At 46.5% G+C, this 23,678-nt stretch overlaps 1 protein-coding gene across 7 annotated transcripts in view; it reads left to right on the top strand.

Annotated features, from left to right (window-relative positions):
* GAB3 (GRB2 associated binding protein 3) overlaps window positions 1–23,678 on the top strand; it is a 100,160-nt gene that overhangs the window by 36,809 nt on the left and 39,673 nt on the right. For 6 of the 7 annotated variants that reach the window (XM_025862829.2, XM_025862827.1, XM_073889654.1 and 3 more), the window contains 2 exons: window positions 20,675–20,978; window positions 23,423–23,624. In XM_025862829.2, coding sequence (XP_025718614.1) covers window positions 20,714–20,978; window positions 23,423–23,624 — 467 coding nt within the window. In that variant the 5' untranslated portion in view covers window positions 20,675–20,713. The remainder of the gene's footprint in view (window positions 1–20,674; window positions 20,979–23,422; window positions 23,625–23,678) is intronic. The other variant, XM_025862826.2, reaches the window with a different exon arrangement.

Below are 23,678 nucleotides of genomic sequence, written 5' to 3'. Positions count from 1 at the left end.
CCTTAGTTTGGGGGTGAGTCCTTGTAGCTGCCACGTTCAGGTTAGTCTGACATGACTGTGGGACATACGGCAGTCGTTTGGACAGATTTGTGCAGAGCTCAGGGGTGGTCTTTGGGGTATAGTTAGATAGTAGTTGAATTCATGGAGATAGAGGAGATTATTCAAAGAGAATGTGATGAGTAAGAAGGAAAGGGACCTAGGGTGGAACTTTGGGAGGTGTCAGTGAAGCTGGGAGAGAGGAGAGGTGAGCTTTTGCAGGGGAATGCCAGCCGGCCCTCCTGCTTCCCGGGGCTCCAACAGACAAGGAGACAAGCCACAGTGGAGACTGCCATGGCGGGGCTTCCTGCTCTTTCCGGTGATGCTGATTCCCAATAGTCCTAAAGTGGTTGAGGAAGAAATGGGTAGGGAGGACCGTAGAAGTGTGGTGGTAAAAGAGAAGAGACAGGAGATGCTAGTTGAAAGCAAGGGAGAGGGAAGCAGTTTCCACCACCGCTTTGTCCCATGCTGAGACACACCTCCCTGTAGATTATAATAGTTAGCACTCAAATATGTTATTTTCTGAGAGACTTAGGTAATGAGTCCATCACCCATTTCCGTAGTACTCATGCCTTCTATAGGTGGTATTCTTGTTCCTCCATCAAGAGGGAGATCGTATCTGGTTGTCTTTTTTTTTTTTAAGTTTATTTGTTTATTTTTTTAAAAGATTTACTTATTCACTTGGGAGAGAGAGAGTGCGCACATGCCGGTGGGGAGAGGGGCAGAGAGAGAGAACCCTGCAACAGACTCCATGCTGCAGACTCCCCACTGAGCACAGAGCCCAACCCAGGGCTTGATCCCACGACCCATGAGACCATGACCTGAGTCGAAACCAAGAGTCGGACGCCTAACCAACTGAACCACCCTGGCGCCCCTTATTTATTTGTTTTTGAGTAATGTCTACATCCAACGTGGGGCTCGAACTCACAACCCTGAGATCAAGAGCTGTGTGCTCTTCCAACCGAGCTGGGGCCAGGTACCCCTGGTTGTCTTTTTGTGCTTGCAGCCGTCACTGATGCTTAATGCCTCAAGTGATGACTTCATTAAGGATTATAAATGGTGATATTCTTTTTCTCATCCACTCTTGTTTTAGAGACTTTGTCAGCGGTCAGTAAATGTTGCCAGTTAATATTTTACAACTACCACTATTAGGACTAGTACCACAGAATGATACTGGAGGATGTGCCCCTGTGGCCCTTTGCTTCCAATAGCCATCATCTGCAACTCCTGTTTGGGGGATTGCTCTTGTTGTAATAGAGACCTTTCAGGTTGGGAATCTGCATACCACACTCCTTACACCAGGAGCCCAGGGAGTGAAGACGGAGTAGATGTGGTCACAGAAGGGATGGGAGAGAGTGGGGGACTCCAGCAGGGCCTTAGGTGCGTACTAAGGCCTTTAGCTCTTCCTCGGAGGGTGGAGGGAAGACACTGGAGGGCTCTGAGTATGGAAATGACATGATTTCCCCTGAATTGTAACAGGATCAGCCTGGCAGCTGCACTGAGCACAGATTGTAGAAGAGGTGACAGGCGACTGCACTGACCCAGGTGACAGGGAGGGGGCAGTGCAAGGAGGTATGTGCTGAAGGTAGAGCCAGCAGGCGTTTAGGATAGATGGTTTTGGGTGACAAAAAAGAAAGGAATCAAGAATTCCAGGGTGTTTTGGCCTCTAGCATTTGGAGGGTGGAGTAGCTGTATACCGAGATTTGGAGGCCTGTGCAAGGAACAGACCCAGGGGGCTACATTATAGAAAGATGTCTTGTGAAAAGCCCCTTCTCAGTTTTTTGACACTTTGCTTCTGTTTTAGAGTTAGGAACTTTATTCTTCATTTCACTCAGACTTGTAAGTGGGATGAGGAAATTGGAACTCAAATTATGACAACAAAGGAGAATGACTGGGGTAGAGGGGGATATGTCTGTGGCTTGCATATTGATACCACAATTTATTCACCCTTTTGATGGGTATTTAGTTTCTTTCTGATTTTTAGCCATTACAAATAACAACGTAAACAGCAATGAATACACAACATTCTGCACATGTTTGAACATTTTTTGCCAATCTGATGGGCAAATGTATCCCATTTTTATTTTTATTTTTGAGAAGATGTTATTTATTTATTAGAGAGAGCGAGCACACAAGCAGGGAGAGGGAGAGAAAGAATCTCAAGCAGACTCCCCGCTGAGCACAGAGGCTGTCACAGGACTCGATCTCACAACCCTGAGATCGTGGACTCAGCCACTCAGGTGCTCCAAGGTATCACATCTTTAATTAGCGGTGTCTGGATATATGATTTCGGGCTATCTGTGTCTTCTGTCAAATGCTTATTCATATGTTTTGCCGATTCTTCTTATTACTCATTTATATTTATCTTAGTGTTTCATATAAGCTCTTTTTGTGTGTTTTGTTTATTAAATTGTAGCTGACTGTATATTCATTATTTCAACTTTGTTCAAGGAGTCTTTCACCATGTAGATATTTTTTATTTTTTTTTGTAAGCAAATCTATTGCTCTGTTCCTACATAGTTTCTGTGAGTTGTCCAGCATCTCACAATTGTGTTCCTGTAATAATTAAACAATAAAAGATTAACGGAAAATATAGAAAAATATTTTTTTTATAATCATGGAGTGTGGAAGGCCTCCAACTTGTGTCAGGCTGGATATGCCCAGAGACCCTGTGTAACCCGGCCCCAAAGCATTTTGGGAGGCCCTGGCTGGGGTGGCTCCACATCTGCTGTCTCAGTAGCTAAGGGCGGGCGTTGGAGTGGAAATAGATCAAAGTCAGTTTCCTTCCCTTGCAGAGCACCCCCTCTGTTTACTTGTCTGTCTCGCTCCCTGCACAGTGAGCCCATGAGCAGATTTGCTCAGTGTTCTCTCCCCAAGTGCCTAGAGTGACTGACCTCAAAGTCAGGGTTCCTTCCCTTGCTGGTTGGTGCCCCCTGCCTGAGAATGCCCTATCTTCCTGCCAAATGGAGCCTCTTCAGTCTGTCCCACTGGCCTTGCCTCTCTTCCATCTGCCACGCTATACTGGGGTTATTTGTGTGACTTACTTATGTCTGTATGCCTGTCACTGGAGACTTGCTTCTATTCTGGTAACTCCGCTTATTTTGCCTTCACAGGTAAGAATTTTTCCTTGCCTCCCACGGAGACAAACAACCTTGCTGTTGCTCAGTAAAAGGCAGCGGCTGTGACATGCCGCCTGGGTCCCCCAGCGGGCTGCTCTGTGGTCCCTTTTCGGTAGTTGTTTCAGTTCATCACCACCAGTTCCTATTTCACAAGAAGCAAGTCTGTTACATTGTGGCTTTCAGTGCTGACAAGAAATCAGTGGTTTAGGGTCTTTGGTCGTGAGAACCACGTAATTAGAAATTAAACTGAAGTTGAAGTGGTCATTTAATCTCACCCAAATTTTTACCCCAAATGAGAATTCTAATGTTGCCTTGCCAAAGTCTTAGGCCCTGACATGTTATCTGGCTCTATACCGTAACTATGAAAGAAGTGAAATGAAACTTCTTCAGTAACCCTGACACCAAGTTAGGTAAGGAGATTCCAGTACAAAGAAAGAAAAGAAAAAGAAAGAAAATTATAGCTCAATCCCATGTACTACAGATACGAGAAACTAATTGCAGATGTGTTGTATTTAAATGTAAGAAAACGACAAAATTTCTAGAAGATCAGTCTGATCTTGGGACAGGGAAAACCTTTGCTATATGAAAATAAAACTTCTGTTTATTCATGTATTCATTCAGTTGGTCCTTCAACAAATATTTAGCGAGCATCTCCTAAATGTTGCCAAGCACTATTTTAGGCATTAGGTACTTCAAAAACAATATAAACTTCCAAGGCAAATGACAAACTGTGAAACATTTTTGTATCATGTGTGGCAAGCAAAGAGTTCATATCCTTTACCTTCATGAATAATCCTTTTCAATCATTAGAAAAAGATCAGCATCCCGGTAGAAAAATGGGCAAATTATATGAACAGCTGTTTACAGAAGGAGGTCTACAAAGAGACATGACACATAAGAAATAACATCCAACCTCATTACACAAATGTATTTATTTATTTATTTATTTCTTAAAAAATATTTTATTTATTTATTTGAGAGAGAGAATGAGATAGAGCATGAGAGGGAGGAGGGTCAGAGGGAGAAGCAGACTCCCTGCTGAGCAGGGAGCCCGATGTGGGGCTCAATCCCGGGACTCCAGGATCATGACCTGAGCCGAAGGCAGTCGCCTAACCAAGTGAGCCACCCAGGTGCCCCTCATCACACAAATTTAAACAACCAGATATTCTTTTGCTTTGGTCTATGAGACTGCCAGAGCTTTAGAAGAGGTTTCTGAGAAAGCTGGCAGAAAGAAGGAACATATTTCTGAGTACATGTTTGCACATAATCCTCTTCCATGAAACTCATTGAAAAGAATGAAAAGATCCCAAAATACAAAAGGAAGATCCAACCAACTCAGGGAAAGACCCTAGGTCAGTTGTACATCTCCTCACCCCCTTCGGAGGGCACAGTTTTGACAAAGTAAGAAAGTGATTTCTCAAGGATTCCAGTGAAAAATCCTCAACTTGGTCCATTCCGGACTCTCGGAATCGCAGTGATGGGAGGACAGTGGGTTTAAGGTGAGGGGAGATATGCTGAGGTGGGGGGTGGGGAGCGTCACGATGACCCACTTGAGCTGAGCACACTCATACACTGAATTGGAAGTGAGTCTGGTTAGTGTCATCTTGTCTGAGTGCATCTGTTCTGGACCAGTTCTCATCAGTTCCTGGGGGAAAGGAAGGGCATTTGGGTCAGCAGTGAGGAGGCCAAGAGGGTTTGCCTTAACTGTAAACAATGAAGGGTTCTTCCTTGCAGCAGATGTATGTGCCTTGAGCCAAGGAAGTAATGAAACCAAGTTGAAACTGAGAACGTTCTTTTACTCTCCAGGGATAAGTGTCCAGGCTGGCGCCCTCTGGGATCTTCGCTTCTCCTGTGCTGAGACAGGAGCTTAAATAAACACGGGTGCCCTGTGGTCTCTTGGGCGGAGTAGCTTCTATTGATTCACAGTTAGTGCTGGCCAGAGGCTGGGAGGTGGTTTTGGCAACTTCCTCTAGTCAGAAGAGTGTTTAGAGCTGTTGCTGACGGCTTGATGCCCCACCCGCCCTGAGGTGCTGCCACCATCCAAGCTGGACCCTTTGAGGATGGCTCCCTCCGTCTCCTGCTCAGTTTCCTCTCTTCCCTTCCCTTCCACCTGCCTACACCCCAGGCTCACACGTAACACACATGTGTCAAGCACAGACATCTCTATTTTTTAGGAATTTATCCATGGCACTGTTTTCTCTTCAGCATTTCTGGCAGTGGTATCATGTTTTTAGGAAGCATTTCCAGCTGCCAGTTTTAGGTAAATGTCCACCTCTGTGTTTGCAATACTGTTCTAATTTCCTTTTTATTTATCTTATTTCTTTTTTAAAAAAGATTTTATCTATTTATTTGTCAGAGACAGAGAGAGATAGAGCACATAAGCAGGGGCAGGGGTAGGGGCAGAGGGAGAGGGAGAAGCAGACTCCCCGCTGAGCAGGGAGCCCGACGACGTGGGGCTCGATCCCAGGACCCTGAGATCATGCCCTGAGCCCAAGGCAGACGCTTCACCCACTGAGCCACCCAGGCGTCCCTCTAATTTCCTTTTTAAATATGAATCTTTAATCCAGGCAGAATTTATTTTGACATCACGTACAGTGAAATAAAGATTCACTAATTTATTCAGCAAGGTTTACTGAGCTCCCTCTAGGCATCAAGCACTGTTGGGGCATTTTAAAAAGATTCTTCTCAGCATTAAACCTCAGATATCTGATACCTAATAACCCAAGAGACCAGGTTTTCCAAATGCTTTCCAAATTCCTGTATTTGAGGAAAACGAGAGGATCTCTTGCTAGACTGAGCTCATTTTATAAAATGGTGCTGTATTTTCTCCTCTCCTAGACCCTGTAACCCAGTTCTCCTCATTCCTTTCATTTTTGGGGAGCACTTCACGAATTTGCGTGCCACCCTTACACAGCCTTACGCAGGCTAATCTGCTCCGCGTTGCTCCAATGTGAAGTGAGCACTCCCCTCATTCCTTTCTTCCTGACTCACTCTTGGGGCGTTCTAAGCTCCTTGACCTACATAGCTGTAGTCAGTGGATAGCAGCTGCTGATCTCACTAGAGCACACTGTTAAGACCTGGGCTCCTGAGGTAGATGGTCTGAGTTCAGAGGCCACTTCTGCCGCATGTTAGCTCATGCACCTCGGTTTCCTCATATGTATGAAGAGTGTGTACCTCACAGCGCCCATGCGAAGGTTAAATGATTTAATTCAATCCATCCAAAGCACTTAGAATGGTTCCTGGGACATCTGTGTTAACTATTATTATTGCTGTATATTTTGCGAAATCTGTGTCACTTCAGATCTTTCTGTTGCTGTGGTACTTTGGTGACAGTCCCAGAAACCCTCGTACCTTGAGCCGTGGGGAATGTCCCTAGAGGACAGACACCCATGGATGTGAAAGTACTATTTTGTCATTTTTTTATTGTAGTAAAATATACATAATATAATATTGGTTATTTTAACCATTTGTAAGTGTAAAGTTCAGTGGCATTAAATACATTAATGGGGCGCCTAGGTGGCTCAGTCGGTTAAGCGTGGGACTCTTGATTTCCGCTCAAGTCGTGATCTCACGATCGAGAGATTGAGCCCTGAGTCAGGCTCTGTGCTCAGCGGGGAGTCTACTTGAAGATTCTCTCTCTCCCCCTGCCCCTCCCCCTGCTCTTGTGCTCGCTCTCTCTTTCTCTAAAATAAATAAATCCTTTTTTTAAGATTTTATTTATTTATTCATGAGAGACAGAGAGAGAGAGAGAGAGAGGCAGAGGGAGAAGCAGGCTCCCTGCCGAGCAGGGAGCCCGATGCGGGACCCGATCCCAGGACCCCGGGATCATGACCTGAGCCGAAGGCAGACGCTCAACCATCTGAGCTACCAGGCACCCCTAAAATAAATAAATCTTAAAAATATATATAAATACATTCATGATGCTGAACAACCATCACCATTATCTGTACCCAACATTTTGGGATGAGGATGATTTTTGAAAGTTTATTCTATGTTCATGCCTTTGCAGGTACCCTGCTTTAAAAGATTTCCCCATCAGCCAGCTCGGTGGTCAAGTTGTCATTTCAAATGTTCCCTCAGACTTGATCACCTCCTTTCTGTTTTGGTTCTACCTCAGACTCTTAATCTATCACAGAAACTAGTTACTAGTTTCAAACAACTGTTTATTCCTGTGTTGGTTTTGGCCCATTGTTCCAACCCATCATTTTGCATCCTGAGCCTGATACCTAATGTATTGGTGACCCTCCCACAGGTTCACAACACCTGCAAAGTTGATTAGCTGGTCTTAATGACCTCTAAGAATCTGCCATGTAAGAACTCATGAGAAACTAGCCAGGACACTCAGTGGCACTTGGACTGACAATACATGAGGAAGGTCAAGTCCATGTCATGTAGTGTGGCACACTTATCTCTGCTCAACATTCCTCCTCAGGATTCCTCCTTCCAAGGCTCACCACACTGCAGAGATACAGGACTTTTCTGCTTCTGTTGACAACCATGGAAGCTGATCCTGTGGGCCAGGCCATCTCCAGGACAATCACAGGAAGTTATTCCATGCCTGGGACAAGTCCTAGCTCTATCTGACAGCGAACAGAAGGTTACAGGCCATCAGGCTGAAGGGTCACCAGCAATCCCAGGGCTAGTGGCACTGAGCCAGGACAAAGAGGAGCAGTATAACGTGCTCCTGGAAATTCCCGACCTGCTGCCCTTGGGTCCCATGGCTTTTGCGGTCCCCCTTGGCAAGGAAGTAGAAGGCGGAGAGAAAGTAGAACATTATCCAGAATTCTGTTTCTTTGATGATTTTCACCTTTTGCAACCCATAAACACACCCCAAACTTCCTGAGCATTTTCATGGTGAAACCACTGGGAAGAGAATGGGAGCTCCAAGTCGTTACCAAATGCTCCCCTTCATCTCATGTTCTGGGACAACATCCAACATTCCTGGGGGCCCTTACAAATGGCAGGCAGTGACTGAGTTGTTAGGTTTTCTAAACACTAACTAGCATTCACTGAGTCCACTTCAATAGCAACACACCAACAAGAAAAACCCAATGGGGGGAACCTGTTCATAGAGGAACAGTGATGAGGAGGAATGTAAGAGGAAATGAAAAGTCAGTAAATCAGACAAGGGCAAGTCTTATTTCTCTTGTCTTTTTTTCCTCCGTGTCTTCTGGACTCTAGAGAAGAATGTATGTAAAGGGACAAAAACATTCCACTTTGGAAGACAGAGCTAAATTAGGGGAAATGGTTTTGACAGTTCTGTGGGCTAACGCAGTCTTTGCGGAAAGGGCTCTAACGAGTGACTTTGAGGGTAATACTCTGTCACTGTTTCCCCCCACACACCTCCCAGTAAACTGCAGGAGTGGCAGGAGCAACCAGCTTGAAAACCTGCCGGGTGACATTTTAAGATATCTTCCTGGGTCACCAACCAACTCCTACTGTTTTCTCTGTTCTTTCATTTCAACTAATTTTTTAAAAATATTTTATTTATTTATTTATTTGACATATATATATATATGTATATATATATATGTATAGAAGAGGCAGAGAGTACAAGCAGGGGGAGCGGGAGAGGGAGAAGCAGGCTCCCCGCGGAGCAGGGAGCCCGACGCGGGGCTCGATCCCAGGACCCCGGGACCATGACCTGAGCCGAAGGCAGACGCTTAACCGATTGAGCCACCCAGGTGTCCCTAATTTCAAATAATTTTTATTCAATTTCTTAAGTTAAAGAATGTTCTTGAACACTGAAAGGGGAGCCATGAAACTTGGATTAATGAACCAGACACTTCATGTCTCTGAGGACCAGCTTCCTTTTCTGGAAAACTAGCTGCCTTGACTGCTTCACAGCACTATGAATATAAGTTGATAAACGTGTCAGAGAAAGAAATGCCGTCAGTGAAATCTCATTTGCCCTTGTTCCATGCAGCTGGTAACACATGACACAACAGTAGTAAACCAGAGCCTCTGATTCCGCTGGGAGCCCTCTCACCCCTCTGGTGGGCCAGTTCCTATCAGTTCCACCCCCACCACATCTTCCACCACCCAGCTGCCACCTCTCTATAGGTTCGTCCGCTGTCCCTGCAAGTTGTGAATTCATCCACGCAGCACATTCTGTCACAGCACTTGGCCCACAAGGCCACTGTGAGCATTATAAAAGCAGAGCTCTTTCTATCCCCGCACACATCCCATTCAATAAATGTCTTTTCACCGGAGCCTTGAGTCCCATTGCATTTAATATAAGTGTTGATGCACTTGGATTGAAATCAAGCATCTGATTTGTGCCTTTTGTTTGCCCCACATCTTCGAGGTTTCCCTTTTGTGTGCCTTCTTGATTTCTTGTGGATCGAGGATCTTTTTGTGAACTTACTTAATGAGATCCCCGGGAGGCTGGTGGCCTTCTCTCATTCCCTTAGTGTCACTTTCTTGCACGACCAGCCAGTGACATTGATGCACTCGTTCGCATGCGGTTTCAGCACATGGAGCTTCTCGTGAGCTCCACTGCTCTCACGTTCCAACACGAGGGTCCTTCCTATTAACGCCTTACAGCCACATGCTGCAGGCTGTCGGTCAGTCCACAAGCACACATCACGTATGTATTGCATTGCCAAGACTGTTAAAGACGCTGAAGAACTTCAGGGACCCAAACAGGCGATGTTCTTGCCATCCCAGGGCATACAGGTGAGGTCAGAACAGGCTTAAGTCGCCGAGAGAGTAGCTTCTTAGCAACACTTCTCTTCTAATCGGAGGCATATCCTGCAGCCTGACCAATAAGGCCACTGAAAGAGCAGCTCAGGAGGAGAGCAATGCTTAGAAGCAATCGGAGCAGTCGGAATCTGAGCAGCAAATTCTGGAGCTCTGGATACTCTTGGCCAGGACAGAGTGGAGCACGTTGATGGATCAGAAGGCGAAGAGGCCCACACAGTTGCTTTGAACAGGTTAAGTCCAAAACTGACATTGCTGAGAGGACAGCAATGCTGAAGGGTCAACACCTCAAGCTCCCACTGCAGCTACATGTGGGTTTTGTTCCTTCAGCCTGAGTCGGAAAGCCTGGCTACGAAGGCAGGTTGCTGACCCATCCTGTGCGTATGTGGAGGAAATGATTTCATAGCTTTGGGATTTCACCACTGCAGAGGGGGCAGGGGGCCAATTCCGCTGAAACAAAGGGCCAGTAATCACTCTGGCCAGAAAAGTTTAAACCCGAAGTGTCTTTTTACAGCCTCAGAGACTTTCAGGATGTTTCTCAGTTCATTTCAGTGTCTTTCGACAATGGACACAATCCAGACGGGCCACTGCAGTTTTATTGGAGTGAATTCTGGAGCCCAAGAAACTTGCTCGAACCCAGCCAGGTTTATCTTATTGTACAAGTAAAACTGAGTGCACGAATAAAGTGCTCGAACTTTTAAGGTCGATCCTTTATAAACTTCAGCCTTGATTATCTGTCGTAGTAACTGATAAAAGCTCATCTTACGTATGCTTCACTGATCACTCTCACACCCCGGTTTAATCCTGAACAATGTGCTGCAGTGTCTGGATAGAGCATTTATGGTGTTTGATTTAAAAGCCCAGTACCAGGGCGCCTGGGTGACTCAGTCGGTGAAGCGTCTGCCTTCGGCTCAGGTCGTGATCTCAGGGTCCTGGGTTTGAGCCCAAGTCGATCTCCCTGCTCAGCAGGGAGCCTGCTTCTCCCTCTCCCTCTCCCTCTGTTATCTCTCTCTCAAATAAATAAATTTTTTAAAAATCTAAAAAAAAAAGAGAGGGGGGCTGCTTTTATGCATCCCAGTCTGCCGAGATATTCATTACAAATGCCTGCTGAATTAGTCTCTGTGCATTTTTAGCAGCTCCCTGGGTGTTTCTGTTCTCTCCCAGGTATTTTTTCTGTGTTTCACATTCACCGGTCACTTCGTCAGTGTCTAATATGCTGTTATACCCATCCAAAGAATGTTTCATTTCAGATATGTATTTTTTACCTCCACAAGTTCCATTTTGTTCTTGTCTATTTCTCCTCTCATTATGAACATGTTTTCCTTTAAACCTCAAACATTATAACTGTTTTAAATTCTTGTCTGCTTATTCTGTCATCTCTGTGATTTTTAGGCTTCTGTGTATTAACTGATTTTTTTCATGATTATGAGCTACATTTTCCTGGCTCTTTCCATTTTTAGTAGTTTTGGGGGGATTATTTACATTATAAATATTATATTGTAGAGTATCTGGATTTTGTTATCTTCCTTTACAAAGTGCTGAACTTTGTTCTGGCAGGCAATTCAGTAACTTGAAGATCAGCTTGATCATTCCAAGGCTGCTGCTGCTGGTTTTGGTTTTTTTTTTTAAGATTTATTTATTTATTTAATTATTTGAGAGAGAGAGAGAGAGAGAGAGAGAGAGAGCAGGAGGAGGGGCAGAGGGAGAGGGAGAATTTTGAGCAGACTCCCCGCTGAGCAGGGAGCCCAATGCAGGGCTCGATCCCAGGACCCTGAGATCATGACCTGAGCTGAAATCAAGAGTGGGACGCGTAACCGGCTGAGCCACCCAGGTGCTCCCTCAAGGCTTCTTTTTAAGGTTTCTTAGGGCAAAGCCAGAGTAGTTACACTCCAGGGCTAGTTTGGCCTATTTCTAACTCTAAGCTGTGGCCTTTCTAGAGTATTTACCGAATGTTTCAGGTTTTTCCAGTCTAGCTGATCAGAACTCAGACATGTCCCAGCCCTGTGTGACCTCTGGTGGTTGTTCAGTTTGTGGGTCTCCAGTAGCTGTTACTGCATTCACCTCATGGAGTTTAACCCCACGCATGTGCTTGTTAGTGTTCAGCTGAAGTCTTATGGGGGAATTCCTATGTGGATTTCTGGAACTCTTTCCTTACCTGGCTCCCTCCTCTCTGGTACTTTTCCCTGTAAAGTTCAGCCATCTCAACCATCCAGAATTTTGATCTCTGTCTTCCCAACTCTGCAAGAATGCTGTAATGTGTTTGGGACCCCTCCCTGCACTGTAGTCTGGAAATGGGCCTATAGGCTGAAAGCCAGGGTGGTCGTTGGGCTGACCTCTTTTGTTTCTCTTCTCAGGCAGGTCCCAGCCCTGCACTGACTGTCATCCAGTGTTTAAAAGGAACTGTTGCATATACTTGGTGTAGTTTTCTAGTTGGTTTTATGGGTAGGAGATAAGTTCAGTGCCAGGTACACCAAGGTGGCTGGAAATAAAAGTTCTCCCAGGTGGTTCAAATATATAATAAAGGCTGAGGAATGTATTTGTTTGCTGGATCTTAAGCCACAGAAATTGATTGTCTCATGATTTCAGAAGCTAGAAGTCTGAGATCCAGCTGTCGGCAGGGTTGGTTCCTTCTGAGAGCTGGGAGGATGGATCTCTCCCAGTCCTCTTTCCTTGGCTTGTTGATAGTCGTCTCCTCCCTCTGCGTCTTCACGATTTATTCCTTCTATGTATGTGTCCAATTTTTCCATTTTATAAGGACACCAGTCGTATTGGATTAGGTCCCACTCTAATGGCCTCACTTTAACTTGGTAAAGCCTCTGTCTCCAAATACAGTCACACTCTGAGGCACTGGGGGTTAGGATTTCAGCAGTGGGGGGGGGGGGGGGGGGACACGGCAAAGTTCAGATTCAAGTCTCAGCCCCCCCTTCCCTAGATCACCATTGCACAGCCCCACCTCAGCCTCGCCAGCACTTGCACTTTTGTTTAACCTGGTGGGTCACTGTGTATCGAGAAACAAACCAAGAGGTGTTTGTAAATTATGAAATCAGCAAGTTGGGTTGGTTTAAGAGGAGAACAACACATAGCTTCTACTCTTAGAAGGATGAGATTCAGTTATTCCGCTAACAATTCCATAAAAATGAACAGACCTGTGATCTAGACGCACCTTCCTGGAGGAGCTCAGTTTTAGCCTCTCTCAGATTCTAGGAATGAGCATAAACACTTTTCCGCAAGGTTACAGGATGTTGCAGGTTTTTGTTGTTGGAGATGATACTGGTGGGGTGGTCATGAGTCAGCTTGGTGGCTGTGGCAGGAAAGGCTGATGGGAAACGGATCTTTGATTATCAGAACTGGAAAAGCCCTCAGAACCCATTAGTGCACGGCGGGGGATATGGGTTCCAGAAGAGGAGAAGCAGTTTCCCCAGGGCAAGCAGTGCCTTGTGCCCTGGTGACAAGTCCCATCATCATTTTATAAGTTGCTTTCTTTTTTTTTTTTTTACTTTCAAATTGATAATGTTTTGCTGTCCATTTCTCATTGCTTCACTGCAGTTACACCATACGGGAGGCAGGCCAAGGCATATCATGTCCATTTGCAGATGCTGAGGTTCGCAGCAGTCGAGTTAACTGCTCCAGGTCACCCAGAAAGTCAGACATAGAATCAGAATTCAAATGCAGGTCCTGACTTTTAATCTAGCCCCCCCTTCTTGTACTCTATTTCTCTGAGTCATAATTGTGGCTAATTGTTTGCATAGTGGTTTTGCTTTCTAGATCCTCTTGGTGCAGGACATGCTCGTCTTCACAGTCTGTCCAGAACTGTTGACCTCCCCCCTTTCCATCTTGGCTTCCCGAGCTGCTCATGAGCTGCCCAGCAGAGGAGGTCCAAGGGGAGAGAAGGTGGAGTTCAGTGCAGCCATGGAAGCCAGCGATCCTGCACTGGTAAAATGTCAGGAGCTCCCAAGTGAGAAGAGACAGCAGCCCTTGGGGCCTCACATCCTCTGTGGGTCTAGAAATTCTCTAACAAACCAGCACCCTTCTTCCCTTTGTGCACAGTGCCTGGCACGTGGTGGGCACTTAATAACTGTTTATCGAATGGATCCGTGAACATGCCCTCTCCAGAGGAATTGTTTTAAAATCCTTTTTATCGGGGCGCCTGGGTGGCTCAGTCGGTTAAGTGTTAAGCCTCTGCCTTCAGCTTGGGTCATTGTCCCAGGGTCCCGGGATCGAGCCCCGCATCGGGCTCCCTGCTCAGCGGGGAACCTGCTTCTCCCTCTGCCTGCTGCCCCTTCCCCCGCTCATGCGCTCGCTCTCTCTCTCACACACACACACTCTCTCTCTCATATAAATTAATAAAAATCTTTTAAAAAATAAAATAAAATCCTTTTTATCATGGAAGAAGACACAGATACAGCAAACCACATAGAACAAATTATGGTTTAGTTATTGTTAGATGAGCCCCCTTCTAACCACCAGCCAGTTGGAAAATAATTTTACCACCCCGGGCTGAAGCTTATCCATGTACCTCACCTCAGTCACGACCTCCTTCTCCCTGTAGGTTAGTCCTATCCTGGCATGTGTAGAAATCTCTTCTTTGCAATTTTTTAATGTTCTTGTCACTCAAATGAGCATCCCCTAAGCACTATAATTTAAAGTTTTGATCCCAGGGCACCTGGGTGGCTCAGTCGGTTAAGTGTCTTCCTTCGGCTCAGGTCATGATCCCAGGGTCCTGGGATCCAGCCCCACCCACATCGGGCTCCCCGCTCAGAGGAGAGTCTGCTTGCCCCTGTCTTCTGCCCCTCTCCCCGCTCGTGCTCGCTTGTTCTCTTTCAAATAAATAAAATCTTTATTTTTATTTATTTTTCTAAAGATTTTATTCATTTATTTGAGAGAGAGAGAGCATGAGCAGGAGGAGCAGCAGAGGGAGAGGGAGAAGCAGACTCCCCGCTGAGCAGGGAGCCTGAGGTGGGACTCGATCCCAGGACCCTGGGATCATGACCTGAGCCAAAGGCAGATGCTTAATTGACTGAGCCACTCAGGCGCCCCCAAATCTTTATTTTTTTTTAAAGATTTCATTTATTTATTTGACAGAGAGAGACACAGCGAGAGAGGGAACACAAGCAGGGGGAGGGGCAGAGGGAGAAGCAGGCTCCCTGCTGAGCCAGGAGCCCAATGCGGGACTCGATCCCAGGACCCTGGGACCATGACCTGAGCTGAAGGCAGATGCTTCACCGACTGAGCCACCCAGGGGTCCCTAAATAAAATCTTTAAAGAAAGAAGTAAAGTTTTGGAGCGCCTGGGTGGCTCAGATGGTTAAGTGCCTGCCTTCGGCTCAGGTCATGATCTTCAGGTCTCCCTCTCCCTCTGCCTCTCCCCCCCCCCCCCCCCCCGGTCATGTGCTCGCTCTCTCTCTGTCTCAAATGAATAAATAAAATCTTTAAAAATAAATAAAGTTTTGATCTCATAGACAGCCTGCCCCCCATCCTTTCTTTTTCTTATCGTTTATCTGGGGAAGAACCTGGGCCTTTGAGATGCCAAATTTCCCACAGTCTGGGTTTTGGCTGATTACACCCGAATGCCAGGCTATTGAAGGCACAGAATGTCTGCCTGTTTTGCTTCCCGAGCTAGCAACTGTTGATGCTTAATACGTATCCCTACTAATTCGCTGGGGATAGCAAAATGGTGATATTCTAATTCTATCATTCATTTTCCTTTAGTAGTCCGAATACATTTATAAAAAGATGTTTCCCTTCATCTTCCCAGTGGTAAGGCTTGTCTAGGAGAAGCAGGATAATGATCAATTCCCTTCCCTTTGCTTACCAGTTTGCAGGATTAATGAAGTGGTTCCCTCACATCCTCTGAGGATGAAAAATTCTTTCTTCTCTTTTAATATCATGATGAATGCATGGATTTAAACATAGTTGAGGGGTTTCAAGCCACTATAATTATTATATTCATTAAAGCTCAAATGTTCCATATTTGGCCAGTGGGAGCTTCTTTAGGTTGACTCCAGAGTCCTTCTAACATGACCCTAGTCAGATCTGATAACTTCATTGTGGCACTGTTTCACTGTCTTTTTTTTAAGTTTATTATTTTTAAGTAATCTCTACACCTAACATGGGGCTCAAACTCACAACCCTGAGATCAAGACTGAGCCAGCCAGGCGTCCCTGCTCTATTTCATTGTAAAGAGCTTCACTTTCGTGCTGGCCAACTGCTTTCAGGGGTCTTTGTCACATGTCTCCCACTTCCAGAAGGGCTCCCTGCTCAGTGAGATGTCTGCTTGTCCCTCTCCTTCTCCCTCTCCCTCTGCCCCTCCCCCAACTCGTGCTCTCTCTCAAATAAATAAAATCTTTAAAAGAAATACAAAATAGGGGCGCCTGGGTGACTCAGTTGGTTAAGCGTCTCCCTTCGGCTCAGGTCATGATCCCAGGGTCCTGGGATCGAGCCCCGCATCGGGCTCCCTGCTCGGCGGGAAGCCTGCTTCTCCCTCTCCCACTCCCCCTGCTTGTGTTCCCTCTCTCGCTGTGTCTCTCTCTGTGTGTCAAATAAATAAATAAAATCTTTAAAAAAAAGAAATACAAAATAAAAGTAAAATAAAACCCTGAGGGAGGGTGGGCTGGTGAGTTAGGCTGCATCGTATTGAAGTTACTGGGTGTCATTTTTCCTTCTGCTTCCATGCCTGCCGCACAGCCCTGCAGAACTACCTGCCCTTACTCTGTTTGTGCCTCTTCCATCCTGGTGCCTGTGAGGCCAGTCTCAGCCCCTCAGTAACCATTGCTGTGGTTGGACCAGCCCTTGTGGTTCTTACTATGATTGCAAGATGCCCCTTAACAACAACCATTAGGAAATTTTGAAGAAATAAAAGTGTATTACTTACGAGGCCTGGAAATGACACAGAACACCTGCGGCCACACAGCAAGGTCGTTGGTAGAGAGAGTGCTCACGGGGGCCCGGGGTTATGTTTTTATTAGGGTCAAGGGTGGGGGCATAGGGCTTCATGGGCTTACTATCGGTGAGTTTGAAACACAAGCGTGGGAAGAGAAAAAACAAGCAGCCCAAATGGTCAGTTATCAAAATCAACCACGATCTCTAAAACCGAGGTGCCTCGGTGGGGTGAGGGGCCCTGCTCTCCATCTCGTGTTGTGGCTAGCCATGTGTTCCTTGGAGAAAGTGTCTTTGAAGTGGAAGCCTCTTTGAAATGGATGCCTCAGCAATCAAAGCTTAAGTCAGACACTTGCATTACAAAAAAGAAACAAAATAACTGGAATATAGGCCCTCACCAAGGTGCCTTTGCCCTGGCTGCTTCCTTGGCCCTTCTTCAGGCTAAGCTTAGCCATCCTGGAAGCTTCCCCAGGCCCACCAGTCTGATAGAGTTGTGTTTTTTGTGTGTTCCCCTAGAATTTTGGCTTTCCGTTATCATAGTGCTTACCTCCCTGACTGCAATTGTCTGTTTATCCATCTGCCCGCTTCCCCTGCTGCCCACAAGACTGGGTGGCAGGGTGTGTGCCTTGTGCACCTCTGTTTTCCCATGATCTGCATGGTAGGCCATCAAGAGATAGTTGTTGAACAAATGAGTGGAACCGAGTGGAACAAATAAACGTCTTTTCCTAGGCCTCATACCCAAGGACGTAGCTCATTCTAGGTCAGGGCTAAGTGGGGAGCCAAGGAGCCCTAGGTCTTCCCTCGTAGCTCCCCAGAATGACATGTGTCAGCCCTCTGCCGCTGCAGTCATTGCCCTGGGTTGAAATCTACCCATTTCATATTTCTACCTCTTTACCATCCCAGCCAGATAGCAGGCTCTTTTAGGGACCAGCTCTCACCCCCCTTCTCTGTCTCCCATCAGTTTTGGGGGGGAAAGTAATATCAAGAATGATCTTTCCCCTCAAACTGCTATTAAAGGACGAGAAAGCTGTTCCCATAAAATTAAGAGAGCAATTAAGTTGAAACTTGGTTCTGCACTCGGTTTGACTTCCTCTTTTAGAATCATTTTTGGGAAGTACAACAAAGTTCCTCTTCACATTTCCCTACCAAAGTCGCCTTTGGAAAGTTTGGGGTACCCCAGGATCCCCGTGAAGGCTTTCCTTAGCAGGAACACGTGGTGTTCCCTCATCCTCTGGACCCCTTCCCTGGGCGTGCACCATCTCGGGGAAGCCAGGGATATCCCTGTTTGCCCAGTTTCCCATCCCCCCATGTTCCAAAGCCCATAGTGACACTTGAGCTCCTTCTCTCCTGTTTAGTGGCCCCACCCCATCCGATGCCATGTTTTTGCAACAGGAATTTATTGAATCACTCATTTTTCTCGTCCTCCTGGATCATTCCCATGAGCGCACAAACATGCTGTTATTTCTCCTGTCTCAAAAACAAGGACTTAATCACACTGGTTTGTCCCTCTTCCGAGTGGACAAACGTCTCCTCAGAGGTTTACAGTGTCTGTAAAGGCAGAACCAAGCCAGGGCTCACCTGCCAGGCACCGTTTTCCCCTCCTTGTCCCAACCCAACGTGAAGTGGCTGCCCACCCGCTCCTGGCTGCCCCTTGCCATGGCTTCAAAAGGGTTTTCTAGTCTGAGGCGACAGAGTAGGCCATTTGTGATGATTGGCCTTCCCCCTTCAGTGCTTGACCAGGTTCTCTGCTGCCTTGGATCTCACATGCCCTGGGCAGGGAGGGATCTGAGAACACTTCAGTGGCGGGTTTTCCTTTTCCCCTGGCATCTTGGTCTAAGCTGGTGGGCTTATGAATGTGTCAGGCATACATGAAGCTTGAGATACAAAAGACTTCCTGTTCCAGTGGTCACCATGCCTCCTGGCAGAAGCCCACACTTCCTGCTGTCACACATGCCCCTGCTCAGAAGAGCAAACCACAGAGCTATAAATCTCTCCACTTGGCATTTGCCAACTGCAACAGCGAGTATCTCTAATGGTTAAGAGCCCTGCTGCCAGCCAGTCAGCCTGTGAGAAAATGGGGAACTTGAGGAAGGTCTTCAGGAGAGGGCAGGGAAGTTTACAGATGCTGAGGACTCCTTAGAATGGTGGGGCCACGGTCAATTCCAAATAAACGTCTTTTCCTATAGGCCTCATACCCAAGGACGTAGCTCATTCTAGGTCAGGGGTAAGTGGGGAGCCAAGGAGCCCTAGGTCTTCCCTAGTAGCTCCTGTGGCATGCAGAGCCATGTTTCTTTGAAACATCATTCTCTTTTCTGAACATGGACTAAGCTTTCCCTGATCATTTTACCTCAATGCTTGGCTCTTTCTGAGATTCCTGTTGCACTAAGGAAAGTTCCTTTTAATTGTTTTAGTGTTTCTCAACAGGGCATGATAGCTTTGGGCCAGACAATTCCTATCCTGCTCCACCCCCAACCTTTAGGACATGCAAAACACGCCTATTTTCAGATGCCCTCTGGGGTGTCCCAAACACTATGATTTAGGAGGTGAATGCTTAAGTGTCTTCCATCTTTTTTTTTTTAAAGATTTTATTTATTTATTTGCGAGAGAGAGAATGAGAGATAAGAGCAAGAGAGGGAAGAGGGTCAGAGGGAGAAGCAGACTCCCCGCTGAGCAGGGAGCCCGATGCGGGACTCGATTCCAGGACTCCGGGATCATGACCTGAGCCGAAGGCAGTCGCTTAACCAACTGAGCCACCCAGGCGCCCAAGTGTCTTCCATCTTAAAAAAAAAAAAAATTCAAGGGGCTCCTGGGTGGCTCAGTCGTTAAGCATCTGCCTTCGGCTCAAGTCATGATCCCACAGTCCTGGTATCAAGTCCCACGTTGGGCTCCCTGCTCAGCGGGGTGTCTGCTTCTCCCTCTGCCTCTGCTGCTCACCCTGCTTGTGCTGTCTCGCTGTCAAATAAATAAATAAAATCTTTTAAAAAAAATCCGTTGTGGGCACCTGGGTGGCACATACGGTTGAGCGACCGACTCTTGGTTTAGGCTCAGGTCATGACCTCAGAGTCCTGGGATTGAGCCCTGAGTCCGGCTCCGTGCTCTGAGTGTAATCTGCTTTAGATTCTCTCTCCCTCTCCTCCCCGTCCCACTGTTTGCTCTGTCTCTAAAATAAAAGTAAAAAAAATCCTTTGGCCCAGACCTCTCTCCCACTTTATAGTCAGACATCACTAAAGAATTGGCTACACTCCCCCTCTCTAGTTTTTTTTACCTCACACTCATTACTAGTTTTTCCATCCTCACTTGAGTTCAAATCCCTTCCTATAGCTGGACACCTTAGTTAATTTCTCTGAACCTCAATGTTCTCATACAGAAAATGGACATAAAAATAGTTACCTCTCCCATAGGATAGTTTTGGAGACTAAATGGGTTATGGTAAAGCACTTGGGGGTTTACAGAAAGACAGTGGTCAACTTCAGATGATGAAGTCAAATGTATATGATTCTTCCTTTCTTGTTGAGCAATTCTCTAGAAGTTAAATAACAGTGTTAGATGATACAATGGTGGGCACTCCTCATCTGTGTCTGATTTGAATGTCTCATCTTGGCTTTTGGATTGAGACGGATGGTGGTAAGAAAGCTTTCTTATTCGTCACTAAGGTTTTTTTTCAGCATGAGTATACATCCGTTTCTATTACGTACCTTTGCCACATCCATGGTGACGATTGTACGACTCCAGTCCTGAGGACCCATCCTTACAGTCATTGAATAAAACAGACTTGAAGATGGTGCATTAGTCATTTCATCCAAAGCTGGGTGGATTTGCATTTCCTTGTTGGAATGGCCTGTTGATTTTTCTGCCATTCTTGTCATGAAGTAGGATCTCGGCAGAGCCCGAGAAGCAAGCGCCATGGGTGCAGTAACTCCCTGTCGTATCGCCTCTCCGCAGGCCTGGCGCAGGCGCTGGTTTGTCCTCCGGCGGGGCCGCATGAGCGGCAACCCCGACGTGCTGGAGTACTACAGGAGCAAGCACTCGAGCAAGCCCATCCGCGCCATCGACCTGAGTGAGTGCGCAGTCTGGAAGCACGTGGGCCCTGGCTTTGTGCGGAAGGAGTTTCAGAACAATTTCGTGTTCATTGTCAAGACGACTTCTCGTACCTTTTATCTGGTGGCCAAGACCGAGGTGGAAATGCTGGTGTGGGTGTACAGCATCAGTCAGGTCTGCAACCTCGGCCAGCTGGAGGATGGTGCAGGTGAGAGCAGAGCTGGGGTTCCTGTGCGCCAGGCGGGGGTGGGGGAGGTGAGCAGGAGGGCCACGGACGAGGTTGGCCCACCTCCTCAAGCGTGTCTGGACAGGCTACTTGATATCAGAATTGTTCCCACAAAGTACACGTCTAGAGGTGGCTTCCTTTCACCTGGTTTTAGATTTCAGGCCTGAACATGCCACATCCTGAACGTTACAAGTGACTTCAGTGGCTTCGAAGCCACTCCACAGCTTTGCTTGCATCATTCACAGACAGCAGATGCAGTAAAAGTAGAATGTGGGTGAGGATGTCCTGGAAGGCTCTGGTTTTCCCCATGCTGTTGCTGCTGCTGATTTCCAGGAAATATTAAATATCACTGTTTTGGGGTAATTCACGGAACTCCAGTTTTTCTGTTGTCGACTGGGTTGTTCAGCCCTGGGTGGTAGAAAGACAGAACTCGGCTACTTCTCATAGGCAGGGAAGAATTTCTCATATCTCCAATAGGCTTGAGCTGTGTGCAGGACAAATTAGCTCTGAGGTTGCTCTGGGCCACTCCTGGGCTTGCTTTCTCTCACTCTCGCTCACTCTTGCTCTCTCTTTCATACACGTGCAAGCACATGTATTCCTATGTAATGTACTGGGTATCGTGCACCTAGCGTTACAATTCACTTACCTTCATGGAGTTTGCTGTGGAGCCCCTGATCCTCAACCTGTGAGATCTTGAATCTGATTTCCTTTAGCATGTTAGTCAGTCCTAAGTTCCAGTGGGCAATGGCTTCAACATCTCCACCCTTACTATATGCTTATCACCTGCCACGGAAACACACACTGGAACGCTAGGTGGCAGTGGGGAGTCAGCTGCAGCTGTCTAGGGTGGCACAGGACCGTGTGCTTCCTGAGGACAAAATCCTTTTCTTTTCATGAACTTGGGAAGCTTAGTAAGTGCAGTTAGCTATTCAATCACATTACTGAGCTTCAAAAGCACTGAAATAAAAGGAAATGAAGTGATGGCAAGCTCTTTATCCTTGCTACAACAGATGAAGCTTACTTGCAAAGCTGCAGTGAATCCTTCCTGGCCAGAGTCCCAACGCGGTGCAAACAGAATGTCCCTGACCAATTCTTCCAGGCTTGCCACTCGCTCTCTGCCACCCTAGTCCCTACCTTCAGCCCAAACTACGTACATAACCGTGTGCAGTGTTACGTGTCTCCTCTATTTCTTTCCTCATCCAGGAGTTATCCTAAAACATAGACATATAACATGTTTCCCAGTATCCAAAGTGGAACAGGAATGAGTCAGACACCAGGCAGAAAGTGGACAGGTCTGGCGGGAATTTGGAGGAAGCCAGAAACCACCCCCTATGACCTTTATCATTCCCTGTAGCCCCCCCCCCTTAGTTTTTAAGAGGATGTAAGAGCAGAGAGTCCTTTTCATCTGAGAACCACGCCCGGAGGCCTTTCTTGTGGCTTTTCACATAAAGTGTTTGGTCCTGTATCCAGCAACCTTAGCTAGTCAACGCATCATGTGCACTCTAGCCAGGAGCTCTGCTAAATGCTCTTGTGTATTAGCTCATCTTATCCCCAGACTGATTTTGTGCTGTATGTGCTATTAGCATCTCCGCTTTACAAAGAAGGAAACTTGCAGCAGGTAGGTATCAGGCCTACGGTTCCAGCAGCTAGATAGTAGAGTCTGGACTTGAACTCAGGCAGTTCTGGGCCACTCGGACTCAGGAATCCTGAACTTCTGCCAGCGTGGTTCAAAGGGAAAATAAAAGCCGACTTTTCATTGGAAATCTCTGAATATCATGCTCCTTGAGAAATGTCGGCTTTACCAGCCATCACACCCTATTTCTTTCTTTCCTTTTCCTTACACATCATTACCATTATTCTTTATTTATGTTTTATTTGTCTGTCTCCTCTAGCGGACTGTAGACTCCAGTGAAGGCAGAGTCTGTCTTGGCAGAGTTAGAACAGTTCTGCATGCATAGTAGGTGCAATAGGAGGTATTCTGCATAGACAGAAATAGACATATATCTGCATACGCAGACGTACATATCTGCACACATGCATATGTAAGTGTGTACATACATGTTATGCATAAATATACGTGTGTGTGTGTGTGTGTGTGTGTGTGTGTGTATTTGTTGAGTGAATAAACAGTAATGCAGGGCTATGGCCGAGAGCCATAAAGAAGCTGTGAGTAGACTATGTTACTGCAGATTTTTAGACCAAGAATGCTTGGCTTTTTTTACTCTTAATTGATTCAACACTTCACTCTTGGAACGTTGGCCTTCTTCCCCAGACATTGTTTATAGCTTGGGGAAATGGTCTCCTCCATCAGTACAAACACCAGCTGTGATTTGCATCTTCTATTTGGCCTCGTAGATGCTGTTTGAGATTTGTGAGTGAGTGCTATAGCCATTCTTAAACGTTAACCCAGGAAATGATTTCTCCAGCAGATTCCGTGGAGAGCTTCTCTCGCATGCCCTGCTCCCTCCAGCCATCCCCTGCCAGCTCCCTTCCCACCTCCTTGCCGAGAGATGACCTAAGCACGAATTCCGTAGCCACCGAGGAAAGCAGAAGTGAGTCAGAGTTTCTCTCCCTTCCTGATTATCTGATTCTGTCCAACTGTGAGACTGGAAGACCGCGGCACGCCAGGTATGCTCATGTGCACGTTTCTCTGTGTCTGGCGGGCTCTGGCGCTGAGATGTG

This window comes from Callorhinus ursinus, unplaced genomic scaffold (assembly GCF_003265705.2).
Source record: "Callorhinus ursinus isolate GAN/ISIS: 27379988/994484 unplaced genomic scaffold, GSC_fseal_2.0 scaffold112, whole genome shotgun sequence".
NCBI classification, from domain to species: Eukaryota; Metazoa; Chordata; class Mammalia; order Carnivora; family Otariidae; genus Callorhinus; species Callorhinus ursinus.
The sequence above is the reverse complement of the archived record's forward strand: the minus strand, read 5'-3'. Positions and strand labels throughout refer to the sequence as shown.